Genomic DNA, 22,307 nt, shown 5'->3' with positions numbered 1-22,307 from the left:
TGTGATGTGGCTCTGTGTCCTCGCCACCTGTCACATCATTGGGGGCACAGCTGGCCAGCTGCTTACCTGAGAAGCGAGGCACCGCCCTGCAGCACACGCTGCCCCTACCCCCGTCCCTCCTGCCCTAGGTGGGGGGCTCCCGGCTCACCCCCTCACCCCTCAACTTCATCCCCCCTGCAATTACCCCTTTCCCTTCTGAGACGTGTCCACCTCTCCACTCTACTGGACCATTCCCGTCCCTGTAAGGATGTCTGCTATCTTCCAGTGGGTAAAAAAAGCAAATCCCTCCCTGAATTCACGTTCTCTCCAACCCCTGCACCATCCCTCGGCAACCCCACACCACAACACCCCTGGAAAGCTGTGTCGTGATTACTCAGCCCACTTCCTGGCACATTTCCGCCCCTCATCTTACTCGGCCTCCTCCTCCTTGAGACACTCTTCCCGACGCAGCTCTTGCCACGCTGACCCTTCCTTCTCCGGTTCTTTCCTTGGCTCCTCCTCTTCCCAACCAGTAAATGCCGCGTTAAGTACTATAGAGTCTTCCTATTTCCCAAATCTTTTCCTCCCGAAGCTTTCCCCATCTCAGTAAATAGCACCACCGTTTTTCCAGCTACTCATGGGAAAACTCCTTGATGCCTCTCTTTCCTTAACACTCCATGTCCGACCTACTTAGTCATCTTTTCCTCCAAATGCATCCGGAATACAACTCTTTCTCTCATCTCTACTGCTACAACCTGAGTCCACGCCACCGTCTAGCTGGTCCCTCCCCTCCACCCTTGTTCTCCTGCAGCCTTCCCTCCACGTGGCAGAGAGGCCTTTTACATTGCAGGTCAAATGATATCCCTTCCGAAACTCCAGACCACGGCCTCCAAGATCCTGCTTGACAGGCCCTCTGCCCCTCTGACTCCATCTCTCACCCGCTCCTCCTCCAGCTGTTTGGGGCAGGGAGCATCCCTCTGACAAAGCAAGCCATTTCTCAACTCAGTTCTTTGCGTTCTTCTCAGAACCTTCCTCCGGAGATTTTTCAAGAGCCAACATCTCCCAACACTCACGTGGAGCCCAGATGTTCCTTCTTTGGCCTCGGGTCATCGTGGCTAAAGTCACCTCTCACAACCCCTCCCCCACCCATTGCTCTACCATGTGTTCTATTTTCCTTAGCATTTGTTTCTACCAGAAGCCATCTCACTTGTGTGTTACTGTCTCCACCCACGAGGCTGATGGCCAGGCCTGTGTTTCCTTCCATGCCACGCCCACAGCCCTCTGCACAGCACCTGGCCCAGAGACCGACTCAGCAAGTACATATTAAGTCACTAGCTATTGGGATTACGTGATGTGGCGAGCGGTCATCTGTCTCTTCGACAGATACACACTACGTGCCAGGGACACAGCAGCGCTGGGAGGACTAGGCAGTACACCAGAGAAGGGCAACGAGTGGCTGATGGTTCAGAGCTCAAATTCTGGACCCAGACTCAGACTTGGGCCAGAATCTGGTTCTGTTAACCTTATTGGCCGTGTGACCTTGGCCAAACATCTCAGTCTCTCTGAACCTCAGTTCCTCATCTAGAAACTAAAGATAACGGTGGCTACTCTCAGGCATTCCTATGAGGATGAAAAGAAATCATCCACAGAAAAATGGCTAACATACGGCAAGCGCTCAATAAATGTTAGCACTTCTGTTATAAGGGACAATGACCCGTTTTCAACCACGGAGACCAGCACTGCCTTCCTTTCCATCATATTTGAGAGGTCCATCTCCTTTTATTCCTAAACCCCCACCCAAATTTTTACTTTTAGACTCTTACACAGACGCACAGAACCTTGAGAACACTTCCCCATCTTCGCATCTGATCCCCACTTCTCTGAGGGCTTTAGAGGAGGCAAACAGTAGAAGAAGAGGAGAAACTACGTACTTTTTAATTGAAGCTTAGTGGACTTAAAATGAAAATAAATACTAAACAAGCCCTGACAGGCCCCTCAGCAGCAGCGCAGGTAGGGGCAAGACATCGGAGACGCTGTGCCTGTCGCCACGGTGTGTCCCAGGTGTGGGCTCCAGACTTTGCTGGAAGTCCGAGCTCTCCTTCCAGCCTAGAAGTAAGAACTGGACCCCTGGTGGGGAAGTGGGGGATGGACAGGACCTCACCAGCATCCCTTTCTGGGTGGCGCCGCTGGTGCTCCCTTGGTAACCATTGTTCTTCCTGAAGGTCAGCAAACTCACGATCCCTCCAGCCTCTCCAGGGAGGTGACTCCACCCAGAACACACTCAGACCACAAGCATGTCCGGTTGGCCCACACACTGTTTTTTAGAAATTTGATTGAAGATTGAACATTTGAAAAACAGGAGAGATGATATAAACACGTAGATGTCTGGCTTCTCTGGAAAAACTGCAACTTGCCACGACCTGGCCTGAGCAGTGATGGGCCCGGTAGCCAGATGTGCATTCTCTTCTTCAGTGTCCACCTGGCTGGTTTCTCTCATTTACTCCTGTCCCCTGTAGGCACCTGTCTTTGGCCTTTGCTCTAAGTCAGGTCTTGGGAGACTTGGAGACTATGCCAGGTCCTGGTCTCACACTGGGCACCTGTATGGGATAAGCTGCAGAAAAGATGGGGCACAAAGTGATCCCTCGAGTTGAAGGGCTGTGGGCGAGGTAGGAGGGAAATGAACAGAAGATTGCAGACAAGTGAGTAATAAACAGTAAGAAGCAGACAGAGGAGATGAGCAATACGGACTGATTTGTATGTGATGTGGACAGCATTCCGGAGGATGTAGAGAAGCCGTGGGGGAAAGGAGCAGCGGCCAAAACTCGAGGTTAGGTGGGTGTGAAAAAACTTCTTCACCTACATCTTCTTGAAAGCTGCCAAACAACAGGAAAAACTAACCTCCGAGCAGCACTTTTCCAGTTGAGGGTCAGAATCCATAACGGGCTACAAAACCCACTTCATGGATCTCAACCAGCACGTGTCACTGTACAAAGGCAAGTATTGTTTGGCGAAACCGTTAGAATGTAAGCAAAAGTACTAAAGATGACAGTCCTGAAAGTGTGAAACGAGCATGGCTTGGAGAAGAGAGAATGGACACATGTTGGCAGCTGAAGGGCCAGCTGGTGGTCTGTTTGGGATGGGGTTTCCATGTCCCCTTTCTTCAGCTTTGTGTTTAGGGAAGATCACAGGCTCCAGGGTTACCATTCCAGTCCTAGTTCTGTTATCACATGTGCGACTTTGCCTAATAAGCTCTTCTGAGTCTCAGTTTCTTCATTTGAAACATGGGGACAATATTACCCATCTACTTAACAGGCTTGGTGTGTCCAATAGACGATGGAAGTACTCCCAGTCACTGGTCTTGTATCCTGGTTGCACAGTATCTCTAGGTGCTCACACATCATCCCTTCCTACCAGGTGAGAGAAGAAAAGGACTTGGTGTCAGGATCCTACATCAGCCCCTGTGCTGGACATGTGACAGGATGTGGTTGAACACTGGATTTCAAATGAGCGTGGTGGATTTGGGAGTGCTCTGGGAAGTTCTGACACAATTAGTATAGAAGCCGTTTTACTCCTGTTGCGGGACTTTCATCTAGACGCAGAGAATTCCAAACATTTCAACCATCTGAGGCCCTAGAGCATGCTGAGAGGGGTCCTGAGTCCAGAGACCCTCTTTAGCAGTGACGTGAGGGCTGCAGGGTGAGCAGGGAAATTGAGTTCTTCTCTCTGCCTCTCAGCTTTTCCCAGTACCTCTAAAGTGGCCCAACCTGAATGGGAGGAAACACCCTGAAGGGACGGTGGGTAACACTGCCCCGCCCCACTCCACCCCTATGAGCAGGGCTGGCTGCACCTGGAGGGAGGCTCCCTGGGGAGGAGCCCACATACCCAGGTAAACCAAAGTCCTGACCCTGGATCCTCTTGGGGCGAGCCAGAGAGCAGGGGTCCCAGATCTGGACAGGAAGAGCGGATGGGGAGAAGAAAGAGGTATTTAGTTACCGGGTCCCTCCCCAGAACCCAGACCCAGCTTACCAGGGACAAGGAGCAGAGGGATGAGACCCTTATCATCATGGGAGTTGATCTGCAAGGGTGGCCTCCACAGCTGGGGGTGGGGCAGAACAGGGAGCACAGAAGTCCCACCAAAGAGACATCCAGCAGAGCAGGAGGGGTTGCTGGTTCCAGGGAAAAGAGCAGGGCAGGGGATGGGGGAGTGACCGGGGCTCATCCCAGCAGGTGGGTCCCCCACCCCCACACACATCTGTTGTGAGGCCATTTTCCCTCCCCTTCAACAAACGTGTGGAGCTCCTACCACGTGCCTGGTCTCGGCCTGGAGCCCTTGACTCCCTCCCTCCAGCGTTTACAATCCGGTGGACACGCCTGTGTAGAGCAAGAGAGCAGGGGTGGCAGTGGAAGAAGACAGCTACCGAGTTCCGGGGACAGGGATAGACAGACGTCGTGGGAGCGCACAGAATAAATACAGCAAGACACGGAGGCCAGCAAGGCGACGGCGCATCCTGAGGCCTCAGGCTCTGCGGGTCTGTGTCCACAGGGGACTCCTGACACCAAACACTGCAGGGCCCCAAGGGGTGGGAGGCGGCGACAGCGACCTAGAGGGAGGGGCCGGGCTGCATCCTGCGGAGGCCGCGGAAAGGCCTGCGCGTCGGGGAGGCTGGGGGAAGGAGAGGAGAGAGGAGGTCCAGCGCGGCCGGGGAGGGACGCCGCGCGGAAGGCAGGCGGGCGGGAGCTGCGCTCCACGTGCGCTACGTGCGGCGCGGGCCGCCCCTGGCGGCTGCTGGGGAGCCGGCCTCCCCGCCGCCGGAGCTCCGGCCCGAGGGCGGCGCGGGGCCAGGTCGCCCCCCGGCAGGCGAGCCCGCAGCGCGGCGCGCGGAGGCAACGCGGGGCGCCGTGGCACCGGGCGGCGGGAGGACGACAGAGACCCGGGGCCGCCCAGAGACGCCGGCTGGAGACCGAGCCCGGGGGGCGGGGCGTCGTCCCGCGTGAGGAGGGGTCCCCGGAGACACGGCGCGCCCGGACGGGGCTCGGCTCCGCCCTGGCCGCCGGGACTGCCGGCCGCCGGCCCCGGGCCCCGGACCCCGGACCTCCGGCCGCGAGCGCCGCCGGGCCCGCGGTGTGCCCCGAGGCCGCCGGGCGGACAATGCGGCGCGAGCCCCGCCCCCGAGCGCCGCGCCGGACGGCCAATCAACGCCCGCGGCCGGACGGCCAATCAACGCCCGCGGCCGGGCTCTTTAAAAAAAGAAGGGCCGGTGCGGCGCGGCTGTCAGCTGGAGGGATCCCTCCGCGCATGTAAACACGCATCATAAAGGGCCGGGAGCGCCTCCGCGGCCCCGCGGGCGGGGCGGCCCCCGGCTGCCGGGACTCCTCGCCGCCTGGCGGCCAGCCCTCCCTCAGCATCACGGCGCGTCCGCGGGGAGCCGGCAGCCTCTGCCCCGTCTGGAAGCCGCGAAATCCTGTGGCCGGAGTCGCTACCGGAAGTGGGGGACGTAGGGCAGGGAGGCCGGGGGGCGGGGGCGGGGGCGGGCGGGGGCCGGAGAGGGTTGCGAGGGCGCGCTGTGCGGCCTCCCGGGCGTAACCCGTGCGCGTCTGGCGTTGTTCTCAAAGTTATGCCTCCCTGGCTCGGGAGATGCCAGTGCTAAGTGCGGGGATGGCCTTAACGACGCCCCCAGGAAGGAGCCCGTGACAGGAGGTCAACTCCGGCGAGACCCTCTGGAGCGCAGACTGCCCACCGCAGCAAGCAACAGCGAGGATTGTCTCCCCAACACTTTACTGTGAAAAAGTTTCAGAAATTCAGAAAAGTTAGGGTGACTTTTGCAGCAGATTCTTCTACACCCCACCACCTATATTCTACCACGAACACATTCTAATTTGCTCTCTCTCACCCTCGCGGTGGTGACTTCTGATAGGATGCCAGCGAGCCTTGGCTCCAGTCTCCATTGCCGCGGCTTAGCTAGGTCGCAAAGCCTTATTTAAGAAAGGGCCTACCTTCTCCAAGGCCTTTGGGTTTGCTTAAGAGTTTACCGGATGGGAGCCTTCTCCCCTCCCCAGCCTTTTCGTCGAACAGTCCTCAAGGATAAGGGACTCCTTTTCTTCAGGTGAATCTAAAAGTAGGGCTAGGACTCGGGTGACACCTACCTACCAAGGAGCCCTTCCATGGGTTTGGCTGCTTTCTGGATAAAAGAGGTCTTTTAGTGTTGAGGTCCTACTTCTTGAGTTCCCTCTCTTCCCTTTTCTAGGGCAGGACATTCTCTCCCCCACTCCCAAATGTGTCAAAAGCCTTATCTCAAAGTTACCGAACCTCTCTGTGCCTTGTCTGCTCTGCAAAATGGGGGTAAGAGCAGTGCCTCCCCAGCGGGATGGTACTGAAGACTCAAGGAGCTAGGATGCCTTCCATGCAGTAAGCATCAGATAAACAAGGGCTATCGCTCGGGCTCATCACTCCCAGATGTACATCTCCGCTTCTGATCTCTCCTTTCCTGACTTACACCCTCCGCCTGTTGCGTATCTCCAACTGTACCAGACACCTCAGACTCAACGTGTCCAGAAGGAAACACGCGAGCTCCCTCCCCAGACTGACTTCTTGTTCCCCAGCATTGCCGGCAGCCGCACCCGCTCAGGCATGTACCTACACCCCTGAATCGCGCCTCCCCAGGTTGTCACTTTTATGCCCTCCGTTTGCATCCTTCCCTCCTAATGAACAGCACCGCTGCCTTAATTTAGGCCCCGTCACTTCTCATCTGGTTTGTTTCAAGTCCCCCGCTCTTCTCACATCCAGCCTCGCCGTTGTATTGCTCGAGGACCACTCTTCCCCGCAACACCCTACCTTCCAGTAAGCGGACTCTCCACCACTTGTTAGCCTCAGAGTTTGGGCAAATGTCTTGACCAACCCAGTAAGCGGACTCTCCACCACTTGTTAGCCTCAGAGTTTGGGCAAATGTCTTGATCAACCTGTGCCTCGCTGTCCTTATCTGTAAAATGGAAATGAGTACCTGCATCGTAGGGGGGTTATGTATATGAAAGATTAATCATGAAAGCACCTGGCGCAGGGCCTAGGCCACAAAGAGCTCAGTGTTGGCTTATTATCCTCCTGTTGTGTTCTCACCTACAGGCTGTTGTCCTGCTCAAGCTGTCCCCTCTACCTGGGAAAGCCTCCTCCGTCCCCCCACCCTGCGCCCCTCGCGGTCTGACCACGTGTCCTTGCACTTCCACCAGGCGCCTTCCATGGGGCCGGGCGGGGGATCGGACGGGACGCAGGGGCCACTCGTGGGCCCGGCCTCTCCCCCAAGACCCGTAACTTCCTGAGGGAGGGAAGGGACTCTGGCACGCAGCCAGTGGTCAGTGGGTGCCGGCTGGGCTGGACCGCGAGGACGAGCTCCGTCCCCCGGGGGCCGCCCCGCCCAACGCGGGGGCGGGCGCTCCGCGCGGGCCGGGTGGGGGTGGGGTGGGACTCCTTTTCCTCGCCGTGGCGGCGGAGGCGCACGGCGTGGCTGGCGCAGCGCGGCGCCGTCGGTCGGTATCGGAGTCGGAGGAGCCGGAGTCGGAGGAGCCGGATCCGAGTCTGAGGAGGAGGAGGAAGAGGAAGGCCGAGGAGCCGGAGCAGGCCGAGGACCGTTGCCCAGCCGCGTCCGCGGCCCCGCGAGGATGGAGGCCCCCGGCCCGCGGCCCGCGCTGGCCCTCGGCGGCCCCGGCCCGCTGGGCGAGTTCCTGCCGCCGCCCGAGTGCCCGGTCTTCGAGCCCAGCTGGGAGGAGTTCGCCGACCCCTTCGCCTTCATCCACAAGATCCGGCCCATAGCCGAGCAGACCGGGATCTGCAAGGTGCGGCCGCCGCCGGTGAGTCTCGAGCGGGGCTTGCGGGCGGGCGGCTGGGCCTCCGCGCGGGGCGCGGGGGCGGCGGACGGAGCGCAGCCGGGCGGGCCGGGCCGGGCCGGGCCGGGTTCGGGTCCCGGTCCTCGCGGAGCGGCGGCGGCGGCGGCACCGGGGTCGCGGCCGGGCGCCGAGCTTGCGGGGGCGCACGGCGGGCGGGCGCGGCGGCCCGCCGCCGCGGCGGGTGCGGGGCGCCGGGGTGCGGGGCGCGCGCCCCGCGAGTTGTCGCGAGGAGGAAAGTTTTCAATATGGCGGCGGAGCCCCTGGTCCTTTGTGTGGAGGCGGCGGCGGCCCGGGCGGCCTCACCTGGCGCCCCACCCTCCGGCCCCGGGCCCCCGCCCCGGCCCGCGCCCCCCGGCGGGCCCCCCGGGCCGGGGGCGGGGCGGGGCGGCGGCGGCCGGGGGCGCCGCGCGCCGGGCCGGGCGGACGGGCCGAGGGGGCGTGAGCGTGGGGTCCGGGGGCGGCCGCCCCGAGGGCCGCCCGCGGCGGGCGGTGTCAGCCCCGAGGACGGAGGCCCCCGCGCAGCCCCCGGCCCGGGTGGGCGTGAGGGTGGGTGTTCCCGGCACGGCCCCCAACGGCTGCGGCGTCCGCGGGGAGGCCCGGCCGGCCCCGGCTCCACTCCCCGCCCTGGCCGTCCGCTCGCGGCCCCTGGGCTGTGCCCGCCTGTGGGACCGGCCGCGGCCGAGGCGGCCTGATGGCGGTGGCACGCTCCGGGGCCGTTGGCCGCAGCTGCAACTGCCTTTCGGACGGTTTGCGAAGCGTGTCCCCGCTCCGCCCCCGCCCCCTCGGAGGAAGCCCCCTCCCGCCCCCTCGCTCTCGCCGCCCGGCTCGCTGTAGTGACGTGGGAGCGGAGGGCTCCGCGCGAGGCCGCTCGGCCTGGAGAGCCGCGTCGGGGGAGGGCCCGGCCCGTCCGGGCGCCCCCCGCTCCCCTCCCCCCACGCTGGAGCGCGCGCTTCGCGCTGGAGTTTTTCGCCGAGGGGTGCGAGATGGAGATGAAGCGCCTACCTCCGGGAGTAGCTGGTCGGCTAGGAGGGGAGATGCTGGAGACAGACGCCTTTCTCTTAGCAAGCGGACGAGGTTGGCTGTCGTTGCTCGAGGGAGGTGCGTGCGGGTGGGAGCGCGGAGGCCTGCAGAAGTTGTGCGGGGACTGGAGCCAGGGTGGTAGTTCTGGAAGACTGGGGCGTGGACAGGTCACAGTGGAGCTTTGCGTCACGCGTCAGGGACGGTGGGTGCGCACAGTCCGCGCGTGCATCCGTGGGGTCTGTTTTGGAAGCAGGCAACTTGAGAAGTTCTCGGCAGCCCGCATGTGTGCGGTCGGGTCCTGGGAGTGAGTGGTCCTCCATGTTGGTATTGTGGTGCCCTGGGCTGGGGTAAACCCTTCACCTGTTTTCTTGTCCTGTGGCTTTAGTAGGGCTCTTTTCCTGAAAACGTGGTGTTATTCTGCTTAGGTTTGGCTACCCGTTTCCTCATCTTGGCCGGGATGCGAAATGTGTGATCTTGCTGCCTTTCCCCATTCTGAATGTCAGGCAGACGTGATGGCCACCATTTTGTATGGAGACTGGTACATGCTACGGCTCGAGGAAGGGTGCTGAAGAGGCGCAAATAAGTAATCCACAGACATAACCAGTGCTCTGTCCTGGAGACCTCCTTTGTGTGGAGGAGGCTTGGTTTCTCCTTTGTTTAACAAACTCCTATGCCAATTGGAAAGAGTTTGGGAGTATTTGTTGTTGGTGTAACCACAAAAAGGAAAACCTTTCCAGAAGTTGTAGCTCTTGAAGAAGGGTCTTGTTGGAACAAAGGATTCTTAAGAGATGGAGATGTAAACAGTCTTTGTTTTAGACACCGTTTACTTTTAGAAAGCCAACTGTGAACAAGTGCTTTCATATAGTTGAAATAAAGCAACAACAAACCAAGAGATAGGAAATACTTTCCATAGCGATAGCTGTATAATGCCTGTGTTTCTAGATGATTTATGACCGCTAAGCTTTTGGACTGCAAGTGACTGTATTAAAATGCGCGTTGGGTTTATTGATATTTTATTTTTCAGGGGTAAGGGGAAGAATTATAAAGCATTTCTATTTATTTTTGTGCTTAACTTTTGCGTCTTTAATGAATGATGTTTATATAGCTTCCGTTTATAGCTGCTTCTCAGTGACGGTCCTAAACTGCTTTACTGAAAACTTTAGGTTAACAGAAATTTGTGAAAAGAGTATGAGAAATGTGATAAAAGGTAATAAATCAAGAAAGTGTTACTCAGACCCTGAGTTACAAGTTTAAAGAGGGAAGTAAAGATACCTTTTTTCAAACTACATCAAGTATGTAGGATAACTAGCCTTGTTTCCTGGCCTTTTTCTTTTTTTAAAATTTACAATTAATCTGACTTCTGGTTTTAAAATGCAGATTTTCATTTCTTCCTTGATGTACTTAGATTTCTTTTTAAGGACAGATTATATTTTCCATGTCACTTTGTGGTATTTGGAGATGATTAATTTCAGGGGTGTAACTATTAGGCCAAAAATAGTTGACTGCTAGGTGAATACTTTTCTGAGACTCCCAAGTTTGATTGGAATATATTTCATTGCTTCAGTAACCTACTCAGTTGCTCTCAAACATATAACATTTGGCCATGGTTAGGCAAATTCCACAAATTTCTTCTCTGGTGATGTCCAGAAGTCAGAGATTTAAGTCAAACCCCAGATGGCACAGTAGACACATCTTTCAGCTTTAACTTCCTGTGGTCATTAGTTTGATCCCTTCAGCTTTATAGCCAAAGTGTAAAACTTTCCAGTATTTTAATACGGTCAGCATCTTTGGGTGAGCCTGTTGATTCCGCCCTTAGGAACATTGAGGAACTTAAATACACATATTTGTATGAGGGAGGTGTGAGTGATATAGAGCTCTTTTACCCTCATTCCAACCTACCATTCTCCCCAGTGTTAGGTTTGCTTGACTTTGGCTTAATCCTCTCTGCTGTTTTCCCAGTTTCTTTGGTGTCAGGAAATTTTTCTCTACCTGTGATTCCTCACCACCTTAAGCCTTTTAACATGGGAGCGGCGGGGGTGGGGGTGGGGGGGACTTAGAAATAGAAATATCCTTGAGCAAGGAAGAACTTATAATTACTTTTTAAAAACAGCTGTTTTGCTCAGATGTAATATATATGCCATACAATTCATCAAAGTGCGCAGGTCAGTACTCTCTAGTATTTTCATGGAGTTTGACAACCATCATCACAGTGTTAGAGCACGTTTGTCACCCAAAAGAAACCCTACACCTGATTGTAACTGCTTTTTAAGGCATATTTAGAACGGTACCTCTCAAAAGAACAACTTTTTTTTTCTCACTTGGTAGGAGGCTGGATTAAGTCCTACAGTTTTAGTTTGAATGTGTCTGCCTTAAAGTAAAAACAAACTTCATTTGTTGCAGTCTTTGAATGGGTGTTTAGCTAAATTTGACTTTGCTAGTTGTAGATTGGTCACACTCGGAGCTGCAGGCATCCATCTAGCTGTAAGTCTTAGTGAACTAATCAACAAATTAATAGACTTTTAGAATGGAATGTGAATGATACTGCAAATATATGAGGCCGCTAAAGATTTGCATCCCCACCCCACTGGAAAAGTTTCCCTTCCTGTGGTTGTAGCATTTGTTTTTTTGTTTGGTTTTTTAATAAATTTATTTATTGGCTGCGGCAAGCTGGGGCTACTCTTCATTGTGGTGTGAGGGTTCCTCATTGCGGTGGCTTCTCCTCTTGTGGAGTGGGGACTCTAGGCACCTGGGCTTAAGTAATTGTGGCACACGGGCTCAATAGTTGTGGCTCACAGGTTCTAGAGCACAGGTTCAATAGTTGTGGTGCACAGGCTTAGTTGCCCTGTGTGGCATGTGGAATCTTCCTGGAACAGGGCTCAAACCAGTGTCCCCTGCATTGGCAGGCAGATTCTTAACCACTGTGCCACCTAGGAAGTCCTGTAGGATTTGTTTTTAAACAGGCAGTCTAAACCTTTTTTAAAGAGCAGAATGAATAGAGAATTGCCTTTGAAGAGTCTTAATAAACGTTTTGATTTAAAGTTGGGAGGTTGAGTTCGTTTTTGAGAGACACTGATAAGAAAAATTAGAGAAAACGATCAACCCTCAGTTTCATTCTTTGTCTCTAAGGTACTTAGTTTTATTCTGATTGATAGATCAGTAGTAAATTTGTTTATTTATTTGTTTAGTTTGGGAGACAATAACAATGTCCAGGATGTTTAGAATACGTTAGTATAGGCAGACAGAAATCTGTCGGTGAGAGAATTTTCTTTTAGAAAGGCAAAAATATCACTGTGAACTGTTCAATTAAAAAAAAAAAAAAAAAAGAATCTGGTTTCCGTGCTGTAAATGGGAGCCTTTTGTAGGCTTTTGTAACCTCTCATTGTTGTTTTAATTGGACCGCATTAAAGTCTGGCTATAGAAAAGGATAGATGGGAGAGCTCACGCCCCAAACTGAAAGCGCTAATTAATTAGGTTCCCGGATTTAGGTTCCACGAAGCCTACTTGTGTACCTCTTGGCAAAGGCCATCTATGAGTTTAAAAACCAGTAACCTGGAAAGACGTTGCTTTCCTCATTGTACCATCCTTGCATTAAGCTGGTGGTGTGATTTTTCCTTTCCAAGAGAATTAGATATTCTTTGGAGATTATTTTAATATAACCTGTTTTATGTGCAGAAGATCACTGCAGCTGCAAAAAAAATTTTTTTTTAATTATGTGGAATAAATGTTGGGAACTGAAGGACTGACTACGCATTCAGAAATTTCTGAGTCTGGGTCTCTTGAGGAGGAATCATCAGATGTACACCAGTGAGTCCCTTTGGGGAGAGTGGGTGGGTGCCGTATCGCTGGGCCACTCTCCTTTATTTTGGGTTACTTAAAGTTTGAGAAACTAATAACTGGATTTTAAAATCTGAGTTGCGAGAAACTTGTCTAAGATATGAGACTTGTATGTAACTTAAGGGTTCTTAAGTATGTATTAACTGTTGTGTCCTACCATGGGATTGAAGAGAAAAATGAGATATCTTTCTACACCTCAAAAAAATTCTTCTAAAAATGCTCCTTTTTCTGTCCCTAACTATTAGATAAGTTCAGTGATGACTTTGCTTTTTCGACCTCAAAGTTTATGAAGACTAATGGGGAGAAGCTACCTCTAGGGCAGTGGGCATTTTTATTCCATAACTGTAAGATGGAAGACTTTGCCTAAATGCATTTTTGTCTTTTTTATCTTTTCCTTTTAAACATTCAAAATTTTAATTGTAGACCATTACTTTTAGAACATCATTGCCATACATCTTTCCACATGGCCTAGAGTCATCCCATCTGTTCATCTATTTCATTTTTTAATCATTTCAGTTTTCTTTCTGGACTTAGGACCAGTTACTTTGCTTGGCTAGAGGCTTCATTCCCAGGATATAAATGAATTTTTTTTAATTATGAAAATAATTCAGGCATACACAAAACCATAAAGAATATAGTCCCTTTATGTATTTTTCTGGATGTAAGAGAGCAGAAAGCAGAGTAGCAGCATTGGGATTGAGAGCAAACTAGTGACCTCAGGTGTTGAGAATAACTTGGCTTAGCTTTCGTCTTATTCTGGGTGAGTGAGATTTGAGCAATTAGGAATGAGGTTTCTAGCCTTTACTGAGAGATGACCAGTTTGTCTAATCAGGATGGGGATTGGATATCTCAGTCTTTGCAGTGGCTTTGTTGCCTTGTGGCATGTTTGTTAGAGCCTGTGTGGGAACCTGACTACTGTCAGGCCAGCTCCTGGATGCAGAGGCGTGGTGGTGGGAGGTGGTGCCGTCGTTCCCTCTCCTGCTCTTGGTCCATCTTCCCATCTGACATACGTCATCTCGTCAGAACAGAGCTGGGAGTCGGAGGTGACCAAGAAGTAGAACGAAATACTTTCTGGAAAAGGAGTTTGAGGAAATGAGAGTCAAAGGGTCTAATGAGTAGCTGGCCAGGATGTTATTAGGTTCACTTTCCTGTGAAGGTGGTGGTTCGACTTCAAGCCTTGATGATGCAGTTCCTGTTTCAGCAGAATTGCTGATGAACACTTAGGTGGCTTCAAATGTTCAAAAGGAGCGGTTTAAAAGTCAGGCCATTGAAAAATATCAATAACCCCTTAAACTCTAAGCGCACTCCTACCCAAAACAATAACTTCATTTTTCAGGAACAAAGTTAAACATGACTGGACAGAAGATGACATAATAAATGGCTTTTTAAAAAAACTTGTTGATTCCATTTCCCTTGGAAATGTTATTTTACAACAGATATAAAATTTAAGAAGTATTTTACAAGGATAAAAATAAGCTTTATCAAGGGGAGTGTATGTGGATTTTTATTTTTTCTATTATGTGAAAGTAGGAGTCAGTGTTTCTAGATTTTTTTAAATGAATGGGTGGCCTTGAATCTAACACATCATGACCTTGGACAAAGTCATTTTTTTTTCCAATGTGTGCTTTCTTATCTGCTATAAGGAGATCTGACACTGACCTAGGGCTGCTGTCCAGATTAATTAATTGATGGGTTGCAAGAAGCTTAAATTCCAAAGCTTTTCTTTGCTCACTGCTGACAAGGGTCCGGGGACAGATTTAGAGACAAGGGTTAGTGCCAAATACATATCTCTCCTTTTCCCCTACAGAGAAGGGGTTTTGTTTTTTGTTTTTTTTACAATTTGATATTTCTTTTTCTTATTAGTAACCTATAAATGGCAATCTCAATCTCCCAATTCATCCCACCCCAACCCCGCTTTCTGCATGTGATGTCCATGTGTTTGCTCTGTACATCTGTGTCTCTATTTCTGCCTTGCAAACCGGTCAATTTGTACCATTTTTCTATATTCCGCATATATGTGTTAATATACGATATTTGTTTTTCTCTTTCTGACTCGCTTCAATCTGTATGACAGTCTCTAGGTCCATCCATGTCTCTAAAAATGTCCCAATTTCGTTCCTTTTTATGGCTGAGTAATGTTCCACTGTGTATATGTACCACATCTGCTTTATCCATTCATCTGTTGATGGACATTTAGGTTGAGCGAAGGGATTTTTAGAAGTGAAACTTGAAAAGTCAAAAGCCCAGCATCAAAACTAGAATATACAGAATGTAATTTTTCTGTTGGTTTAGAGGAAGCTTTTATGTACCTGGATGTTTTTTAAAATTAGTTGAAATAATTTTTTTTCAGGTAGATCTGTTACAAATTACTTCAGAAAATTTGCAGTGCATGTGTGCTATACAGGCAGGAAATTGTATTTGGTAAGCTTTATATTAAGTAGTGTTTAAAATTAATTTCCCCTAGTATGAATGGGATGGCTATGATACGGTGGAAGCCCTGCAGATGGAGAGCAGTATGTTCTATCTAACTTTATTTATTTGGCTCTGTCGGGTCTTAGTTGTGGTATGTGGGATCTTTTGTTATAGCGTGTGAGGGCCTCTCTCTAGCTGTGGCGCAGGCTCCAGAGCGTGCGGCGTCTCTAGTTGCGTCATGTGGGCTTAGTTGCCCTGTAGCATGTATTGAACCCATGTCCCCTGCGTTGAAAGGCGGATTCTTAACCAGCGACCACCAGAGAAATTCCTTATCTAACATAATTAGCCCCAATTTTGCTTAACAGGAGGGTTAGTAGATTGAGTCTTTAATAAGTTACTTGTAAAGTGGGGAGAAAAGTAGCAGAGGTGGCAGGGAAAAGGCTTTTTTTTGGTCCTCAGGTCAGAGCCCGATTATATTTTATTCTTTTACTGACAGGTAGGCAAACTTTTTTTTTTTAATAAAGCTAATTAGGACGTCTATATAATCAAATCGATTCCTCAGGTTTTTGTTGTTGTTGTTCAGATAAATTATGGGACCTCATAACATTGCTTCTTAGGTGGACCCATATATATTGTACTTCTACTAGTGGGACTATTTTTTGTCTTGAATCAAGTAATATTCACTCAGTACAGTTTTCTAGATGTGTTAAAACACTGTCCAGTGGTGTACTTATCAAGTTTTAAAATCTTTAAATGTTGAAAGTATTTTAGTTGTGCGTAGCTAGGCTGAGCTTTCTCTTGCCAGCTATGTTCCTTGTGTGGCCCTAGGCAGATTTTTGTGCATTCCTACATTCTTGGCGCCTCACAGCTTGATCAGATTGTAGTGTTAGAGAACTAAGTTTAAACCCGAGTGTGTTTTTAGCACTTGGCTGGAGCTCGTGTTAAGCATGTATACCTATGAGGCATACAGATACCTGAACATGGCAGTCTACTCCACTCCTAACTCCAGAGACAAAGAACAAATCCTATCAAAACCGCATAATTACAAGGTCTTTAAGGCAAGATCCTCCCAATTTTCTGTGTGGTTGTACCAACTCATCATTTGGTGATATTTAAACCAGATGGGAACGTCTCCTCCTTGCCAGGCTTTAACTTGGACGGGGAGACTGAGGATATCTTAGGATTTGTACTCTGGTATCTTTTTATTTGTGGGACGGGGAGCTAGGGCATGGAGATGAGCAAGGTCTATGAAGAGAATTTTTGGAGTATAACCTCCATTTTGTAAAATCCCAGATATTCCAAGCTTTTTCCTCTCACAGAGAGGCTCTTATCCAATGTTATGCGTTTTGGACAAATTGAGAACAGCCACCAGATTTTCCAGTGGAAGACTGGCTTCAGGCATTTGTGTAGGGTGTGGGTTTGGGGTTTTTAAAAATTGTACTTAATGGCAGCCCATTCTTCTGGGTTCCTCTTTATAACTTTATTTTTCACTGCTAACCTTGTGTGTGGCTTTTCCCATCTTCCACGTGTAAAATATGTCTTTCACTTATGTAATAGATAATTGCTTATCAGAATTCTTTTTGAGGGGAACAGAGTTTAAAATTCTGTTTAGAATCCAAGGTAATTTGTTTTTGGAGGTTGGTAATAGCTAGCTAGGAAGTGAAAGCTTGCAGAGGATAGAGACTGCCTGGAAAGATCGTGGAGCAGGAATCCAAACTTTTGACTTCTGGTGTGTGTTCTATTATCTACATGTTATCCTTGAGCCTCCAGCCTTGAGGGTCATGACTGTTTTCAAGGTTTTAGTCCATTAATTTGCCTTTTAAAATGAGGATAATTCTGGCCCTGCTTTACATGATGAGGCATAAAGAGGTAAGTAAACTTGCTCAAGGTCACCTGACTACTGAGTGGGAGGAGCCTGATATGAGCCCACACAGTACTCTTAACCATTATTTGGGTTGCCATGTTCACATACAATTGGAATTACACGAGATGGCAGGTGGAAAATTATGAATCTTATTCTTTTTTTTTTTTTTTTACTTGAAGTGTAGTTTATCTACAATATTGTTTTAATTTCAGGTGCACGGTAAAGGGGTTTAGTTATATATATACTTTTTCAGATGATTTTCCATTGTAGGTTATACAAGATATTGAGTATTATTCTCTGTTATACAGTAAATCCTTGTTGCTTATCTATTTTATGTATAGTAGTTTGTATCTGTTGATCCCATACTCCTAATTTATCCTTCCCCAACCCTCCCTTTCCCGCTTTGGTAACCATGTTTGTTTTCTATGTCTGTGAGTCTATTTTGTACCTAGGTTCATTTCTTTTATGTTTTCGATTCCACATGTAAGTGATATCATATATTTGTCTTTGATTATTTCATTAAGTATGATAATCTTTAGGTCCATCTGTGTTGCTGCAAATGGCATCATTTTGTTCTTTTTTATGGCTGAGTAATAATCCAGTGTATATATGTACCACATCTTTATCCATTTGTCTGTTGATGGATATTTAGGTTGCTTCCATGTCTTGGCTATTGTAAATAGTGCTGCTGTGAACATTGGGTGTATGTATCTTTTCAGAGTATGGTTTTCTCCAGATATATGCCCAGGAGTGGGATTGTTGTATCCTATGGTAACTGTTTAAAAAGAATCTCCATACTGTTCTCCATAGTGGCTGTACCAATTTATATTCTCATCAACAGTGTAGGAGGGTTCCTTTTTCCCTTTTGTTAACTTAGTTCTTGCTGCTAAGGTAGAAAATTTTTGTTTTTGTCATGCTGTGTGGCTTCCGGGAACTTAGTTCCAGGACCAGGGCCTGAACCCAGTCCCATGGCATTGAAAGCACCGAGTCAGTCCTAACCACCACTGGACCGCCAGGGAATTCCAAGGACAGATTGGGGAATTCCAAACTGGCTTTTGACTTCCAAGTTCAGTGTTCTTCTTTAGTACATGGTGGCCAGTGGCTCCTTTCATAGATCCCAGAAATTAGCTGGGCTTTCTGGGAAGGAGAGTGTGATCTTCCTTTGCTTCCTTCTGGCTATCCTAACACACTGCAGGAAAATCAGAAATAGAAAGCTGCACTTATATAATACCAAAGTACAGTACCATTTCATTGTTCTGTAAATTTTAATTATAAAATTTTAAATAAACTGTGTGCCCTCATTTTTTAGTTTTATCAGTGTGTGAGCTTAGCCATTCCATGTACTGTTGGTTGGCTCATTTGTATGGAAACTACTGGCTCATCAATTTCAGTGACCCCTCAGCTTCAATTGGGAGAGTATAGAAGATGCTCCCCTGGCCACTGGAAAGCTCAGCTTGGTTTGAGAACTACTAGTTTAGATACTTCCCTGATGAGGTTTAGGCAGCTGTAAATATAAAGAATTTTCTTAGCTGTTGACTTTGAATTAATAGAGATTCTCAGCTCTACTACAAGAAACCAAGGAATGCTTTTTGTTAGCTCCGGTGAATGAAGAAATGGATTGGGTCCTTGAGGTTGGTTATGGGTTCAACTCAATACATTTATTGATATTTAAGTGCCAGGAATTGGGTTAAGGTTCTGTAGTTTACAACTTCAACTTAAAGGAATTCATAGTCTATTGGTGAGAAAGATCAGCAGCTAGATTATGTAGTAGGATGTGTGCAAGTAATAGAAATTGTATATAGATTGGTTGAAGGTGTTAGTGTTGGGGGATATGGAGGTGGGTGGAGTATGGGGAGAGGGGGCTACCTAGGGGTATCTGGGAGGGCTTTGGGTTCGGGCAGGGGTCGGGAGGAAATAGGAGTGTAGAATGAGAGGTGAGGGTCATGGGAACCCCCAGAAACACTAGCACTTTAAGGAATAAAGAGGATCTAGTTAGAGGCCGCAGGAAATGTGCTGGGAAGCCGAGGAGAGAAAAAAGCTGGTTTGTCAAGTCTGCATTTCAGATTTACATGACTGACTAACTGATTTATTTATTGGCTGTGTTGGGTCTTTGTTGCTGTGCGCGGGCTTTCTCTAGTTGTGGTGAGCGGGGCTACTCTTCGTTCCGGTACTCAGGCTTCTCATTGCGATGGCTTCTCTTGTTGCGGAGCACAAGCTCTGGGCAAGTGGCCTTCAGTAGTTGTGAAGCACAGGCTCAGTAGTTGTGGTGCACAAGCTTAGTTGCCCTGCAGCCTGTGGGATCTTCCTGGACCAGGGATCGAACCCGGGTCCCCTGCATTGACAGGTGGATTCTTAACCACTTCGCCACCAGGGAAGTCCCCAGACTTACATGACTTCTTGGTGATGATTTTCTTAAGCCTCAATTCTAGACACAGCTGTAAAATCCTCTATTTAAAATCTGGGAAAGTAGGTAATAGAAGAGTTTTTATAGTGTGTGTCCTATTGATAACCAGGCAGCCATTCAAATGAGGACCACTTTTATCAGGCTGGAACTTCCTCATATTTTAGGTTAAAGTGGGTATTATTATTATTAAGGTGAGTATTATTATTATTAGCTGTGCTGCTCAGCTTATAGGATCTTAGTTCTCTGACCAAGGATGGAACCTGGGCCCCAGCAGTGAAAGCGCCAAGTCCTAACCACTGGACCTAAAGGAAATTCCTCAAGTTGATTATTAAATGTGGCAATAAATGTGAAAGAAAGAAGATAGTGCTATCTCTACAACAATAACACTGAGATACATTATGTGTTTACTTTAAGATTTTTGGACATAAGATTTATTTACCATCCTAAATTGAGCTTGCCTGTGTAATAATAGTACATCCTTTTATCTTTCACACAGGAGATCTAGCCTTGAAGCACGGTCAGAATTAGAGTATATTGAATAGACTATCAGGTTGTCCTCGTGTAGGTATTAGATGATTGGCAGTGGGATAAACAGAGCAGCTTCCTAGCAATTCCAGTTCAGATTCAAGCTTCATTCTCTTACTTCAAAAATGGCTATTAGGGATCGTACGTGTTCTAAAATTATTTCCACTTTTATTGCTAGACTTGCAGTTAATATATCTTACTTGCATCAGGACTAAATAGCTTTAAATATTTGCTTTCAGTGAAATGTATGGTTTACTATTTATGTTTTTTTTTTTTTGTACAATTGCAAATGTGTTTTGAGATGGAAGATTTATGCTTTAGTATCTTCTCTGAGGTTCAGGCTGATTTTCAGTGTCACTACTGTCCCTTTCTTGACCTTGATTTTGAATCTCCAGGAGTGACCAGTTTGTAAAGTACTAAAGGTGTAGAGCAAGTGTTTACAGATCTAACGAGGCCTTAAAGTTAGGGTGTGGTATATTTAACTTTCACTGCCCTTGGTGCCCAGGTAGGTTTGGGTGTTGCTGAGTGAAGGTTGAGGGGGCAGAGTCCAACCTCATTCCTAAATTCCTTCCCCTGACCAATCATTTTTGGAACCTTTCTGAAGTATGTAATCTTAACTTTAGCAGTCTCAGTTTTCTGCTAAAAAACTGCCTTTTCCTCACTGGGATCCTAGGTATGAAAGAAAACAGAATCAAAACTACTTCCTTGATAATTTCCTTAGGGGAAAACTGTGGCAGTATAGCTACTTGATCATAATATGGCTTGGTGTAGGCATATTGAAGTAATATTTGCACCAGTTATAATTGCTATAAGGGAGAAGGATCTGAAATTTGAAATTTCTTCTGGACTCATTCAGTGACCATAAGACGTCTATTAAGGCCCTGAAATGAGTAATGCTTTCCCATTAACTTTTCATGATTGAGCATTGCGTTGTCAGCCCATTTAAGTGGAAGGTGATTTGTTCTAGGGATTTAGCTTTCTCAGGATCCTTTTTTGTGAATTTTAAAAGGATGCTTCCTTTATAGGCCTGATGAGACTTTTGGAATATGCCAAAAATCTGTATGAATCACTCCAGGTAACGTTGGTAGTTATCTGTTAAGGACATTTTGGAAGACTAAGAAGACCTCTGTGTGGTCTAGTTGTTCCCTGACTCTTACTCTTTATAAACCAGATGGTACTTGTTCCTGGGAGGAAACTATTTCTTTGAGGTTTGAGAAACTGTACCAATGGGAGGACTGTTTTATATCAATATTTTCATATGGCCATAAGAGTAATAAGTTTTCATTTAGAGGCCCTATAAATACAGATTATTATTTCCAAGTTTTATTAAAAGTGGTGAAAGAGGAACTTATTGGGACCAGTGCTTAATAAGTAAATACCATGACGTCATTTTTACTGGTGTATTTTCATTTACTAATAAATGGTCCATAGAAACAACGCTTTGCCTTCCCAGATGTTTAGTATTCAGAAATTAAAACATTTTTTTAAACAAGTTGTGAAAAACTGAAAACTGGCTTTTACCAGGCCCTATCTATAGAAGTTATAATTTTAACAAATGTTTGTATCCCTTGGTACTTATTATCTTAGTACATCTATTAAAAGTCTGTGTATGTTTGCAAATGATCACATTGGTATTTTCAGGATCTTCTTGGTGGTAGGACTTCAGGGAAGACTGGGTTGCCATATACCTGCTCTAAAAATGTTGGCGTTACACAGATAGGTCAAGAAATCATTGTTAGTGAATGGAGAAAACCCTTGAAGGGGCTGCTTTTAAAATCTGTGTGGACAGAGTTCTTTGGAGGGACAGATGGGTTGGGGAACTCTGTAGGGGTCTGTTAGGTCAGCTGTTTCCATGGTTTGGGCTGAGGACTCTTGGAGAGTTCACAAGACCTTTTCAGCAGGTCCAAGGGAACTTCTTTTCAATTAAATATTTGCCTGTGACCAGCTTTTCTTCATGTATTTTAACCAAAGCAGCATATACTACAACTGATTGACAGCAGAAGATACGAAAATCCAGCTTATTTCTATTAAGCCAGACACTAGAGTTGCAAAATAAAATTCTTCTCACCAATTCTTTGCTTATTATTAAATGAATTTTTTAAAATGCCCTTTAATTTCTAATGCCATAAAAATGAATAGATAGAATGCATCTAAAGTAAAACTCTTTGAGGTCCTCAATTTTTAAGAGTTTAAAGGGAACCTAAGGCCAAAAATTTGAGAGTTGCAGTAGTAAAAATGGAACTTTCTGCAAAGGCTTGACTCAATAGGAATAAGTCTGGGATCTATGCATAAGCAGTTTCTCTTTGTGCTCAACCTTTGATGAGGATTTTATAAAATCAGGAGAGGGTTTGGTAAAAATTTGAGTTATTCACCTGTCGCTTCTATGAAGTGAAA

At 48.0% G+C, this 22,307-nt stretch overlaps 1 protein-coding gene across 5 annotated transcripts in view; it reads left to right on the top strand.

Annotated features, from left to right (window-relative positions):
* Positions 1-5,507: 5,507 nt before the first annotated feature.
* KDM5B (lysine demethylase 5B) overlaps positions 5,508-22,307 on the top strand; it is a 68,983-nt gene continuing 52,183 nt past the window's right edge. For 3 of the 5 annotated variants that reach the window (XM_057730025.1, XM_057730024.1, XM_057730022.1), the window contains exon 1: positions 5,508-7,818. In XM_057730025.1, the coding sequence (XP_057586008.1) occupies positions 7,630-7,818 (189 nt within the window). In that variant the 5' untranslated portion in view covers positions 5,508-7,629. The remainder of the gene's footprint in view (positions 7,819-22,307) is intronic. The other 2 variants (XM_057730023.1, XM_057730026.1) reach the window with 2 other exon arrangements.

Source organism: Hippopotamus amphibius, chromosome 3, assembly GCF_030028045.1.
Source record: "Hippopotamus amphibius kiboko isolate mHipAmp2 chromosome 3, mHipAmp2.hap2, whole genome shotgun sequence".
Lineage (NCBI taxonomy): Eukaryota > Metazoa > Chordata > Mammalia > Artiodactyla > Hippopotamidae > Hippopotamus > Hippopotamus amphibius.
Note: the sequence above shows the minus strand (reverse complement) of the source record. Positions and strands in the feature narration are given on the sequence as shown.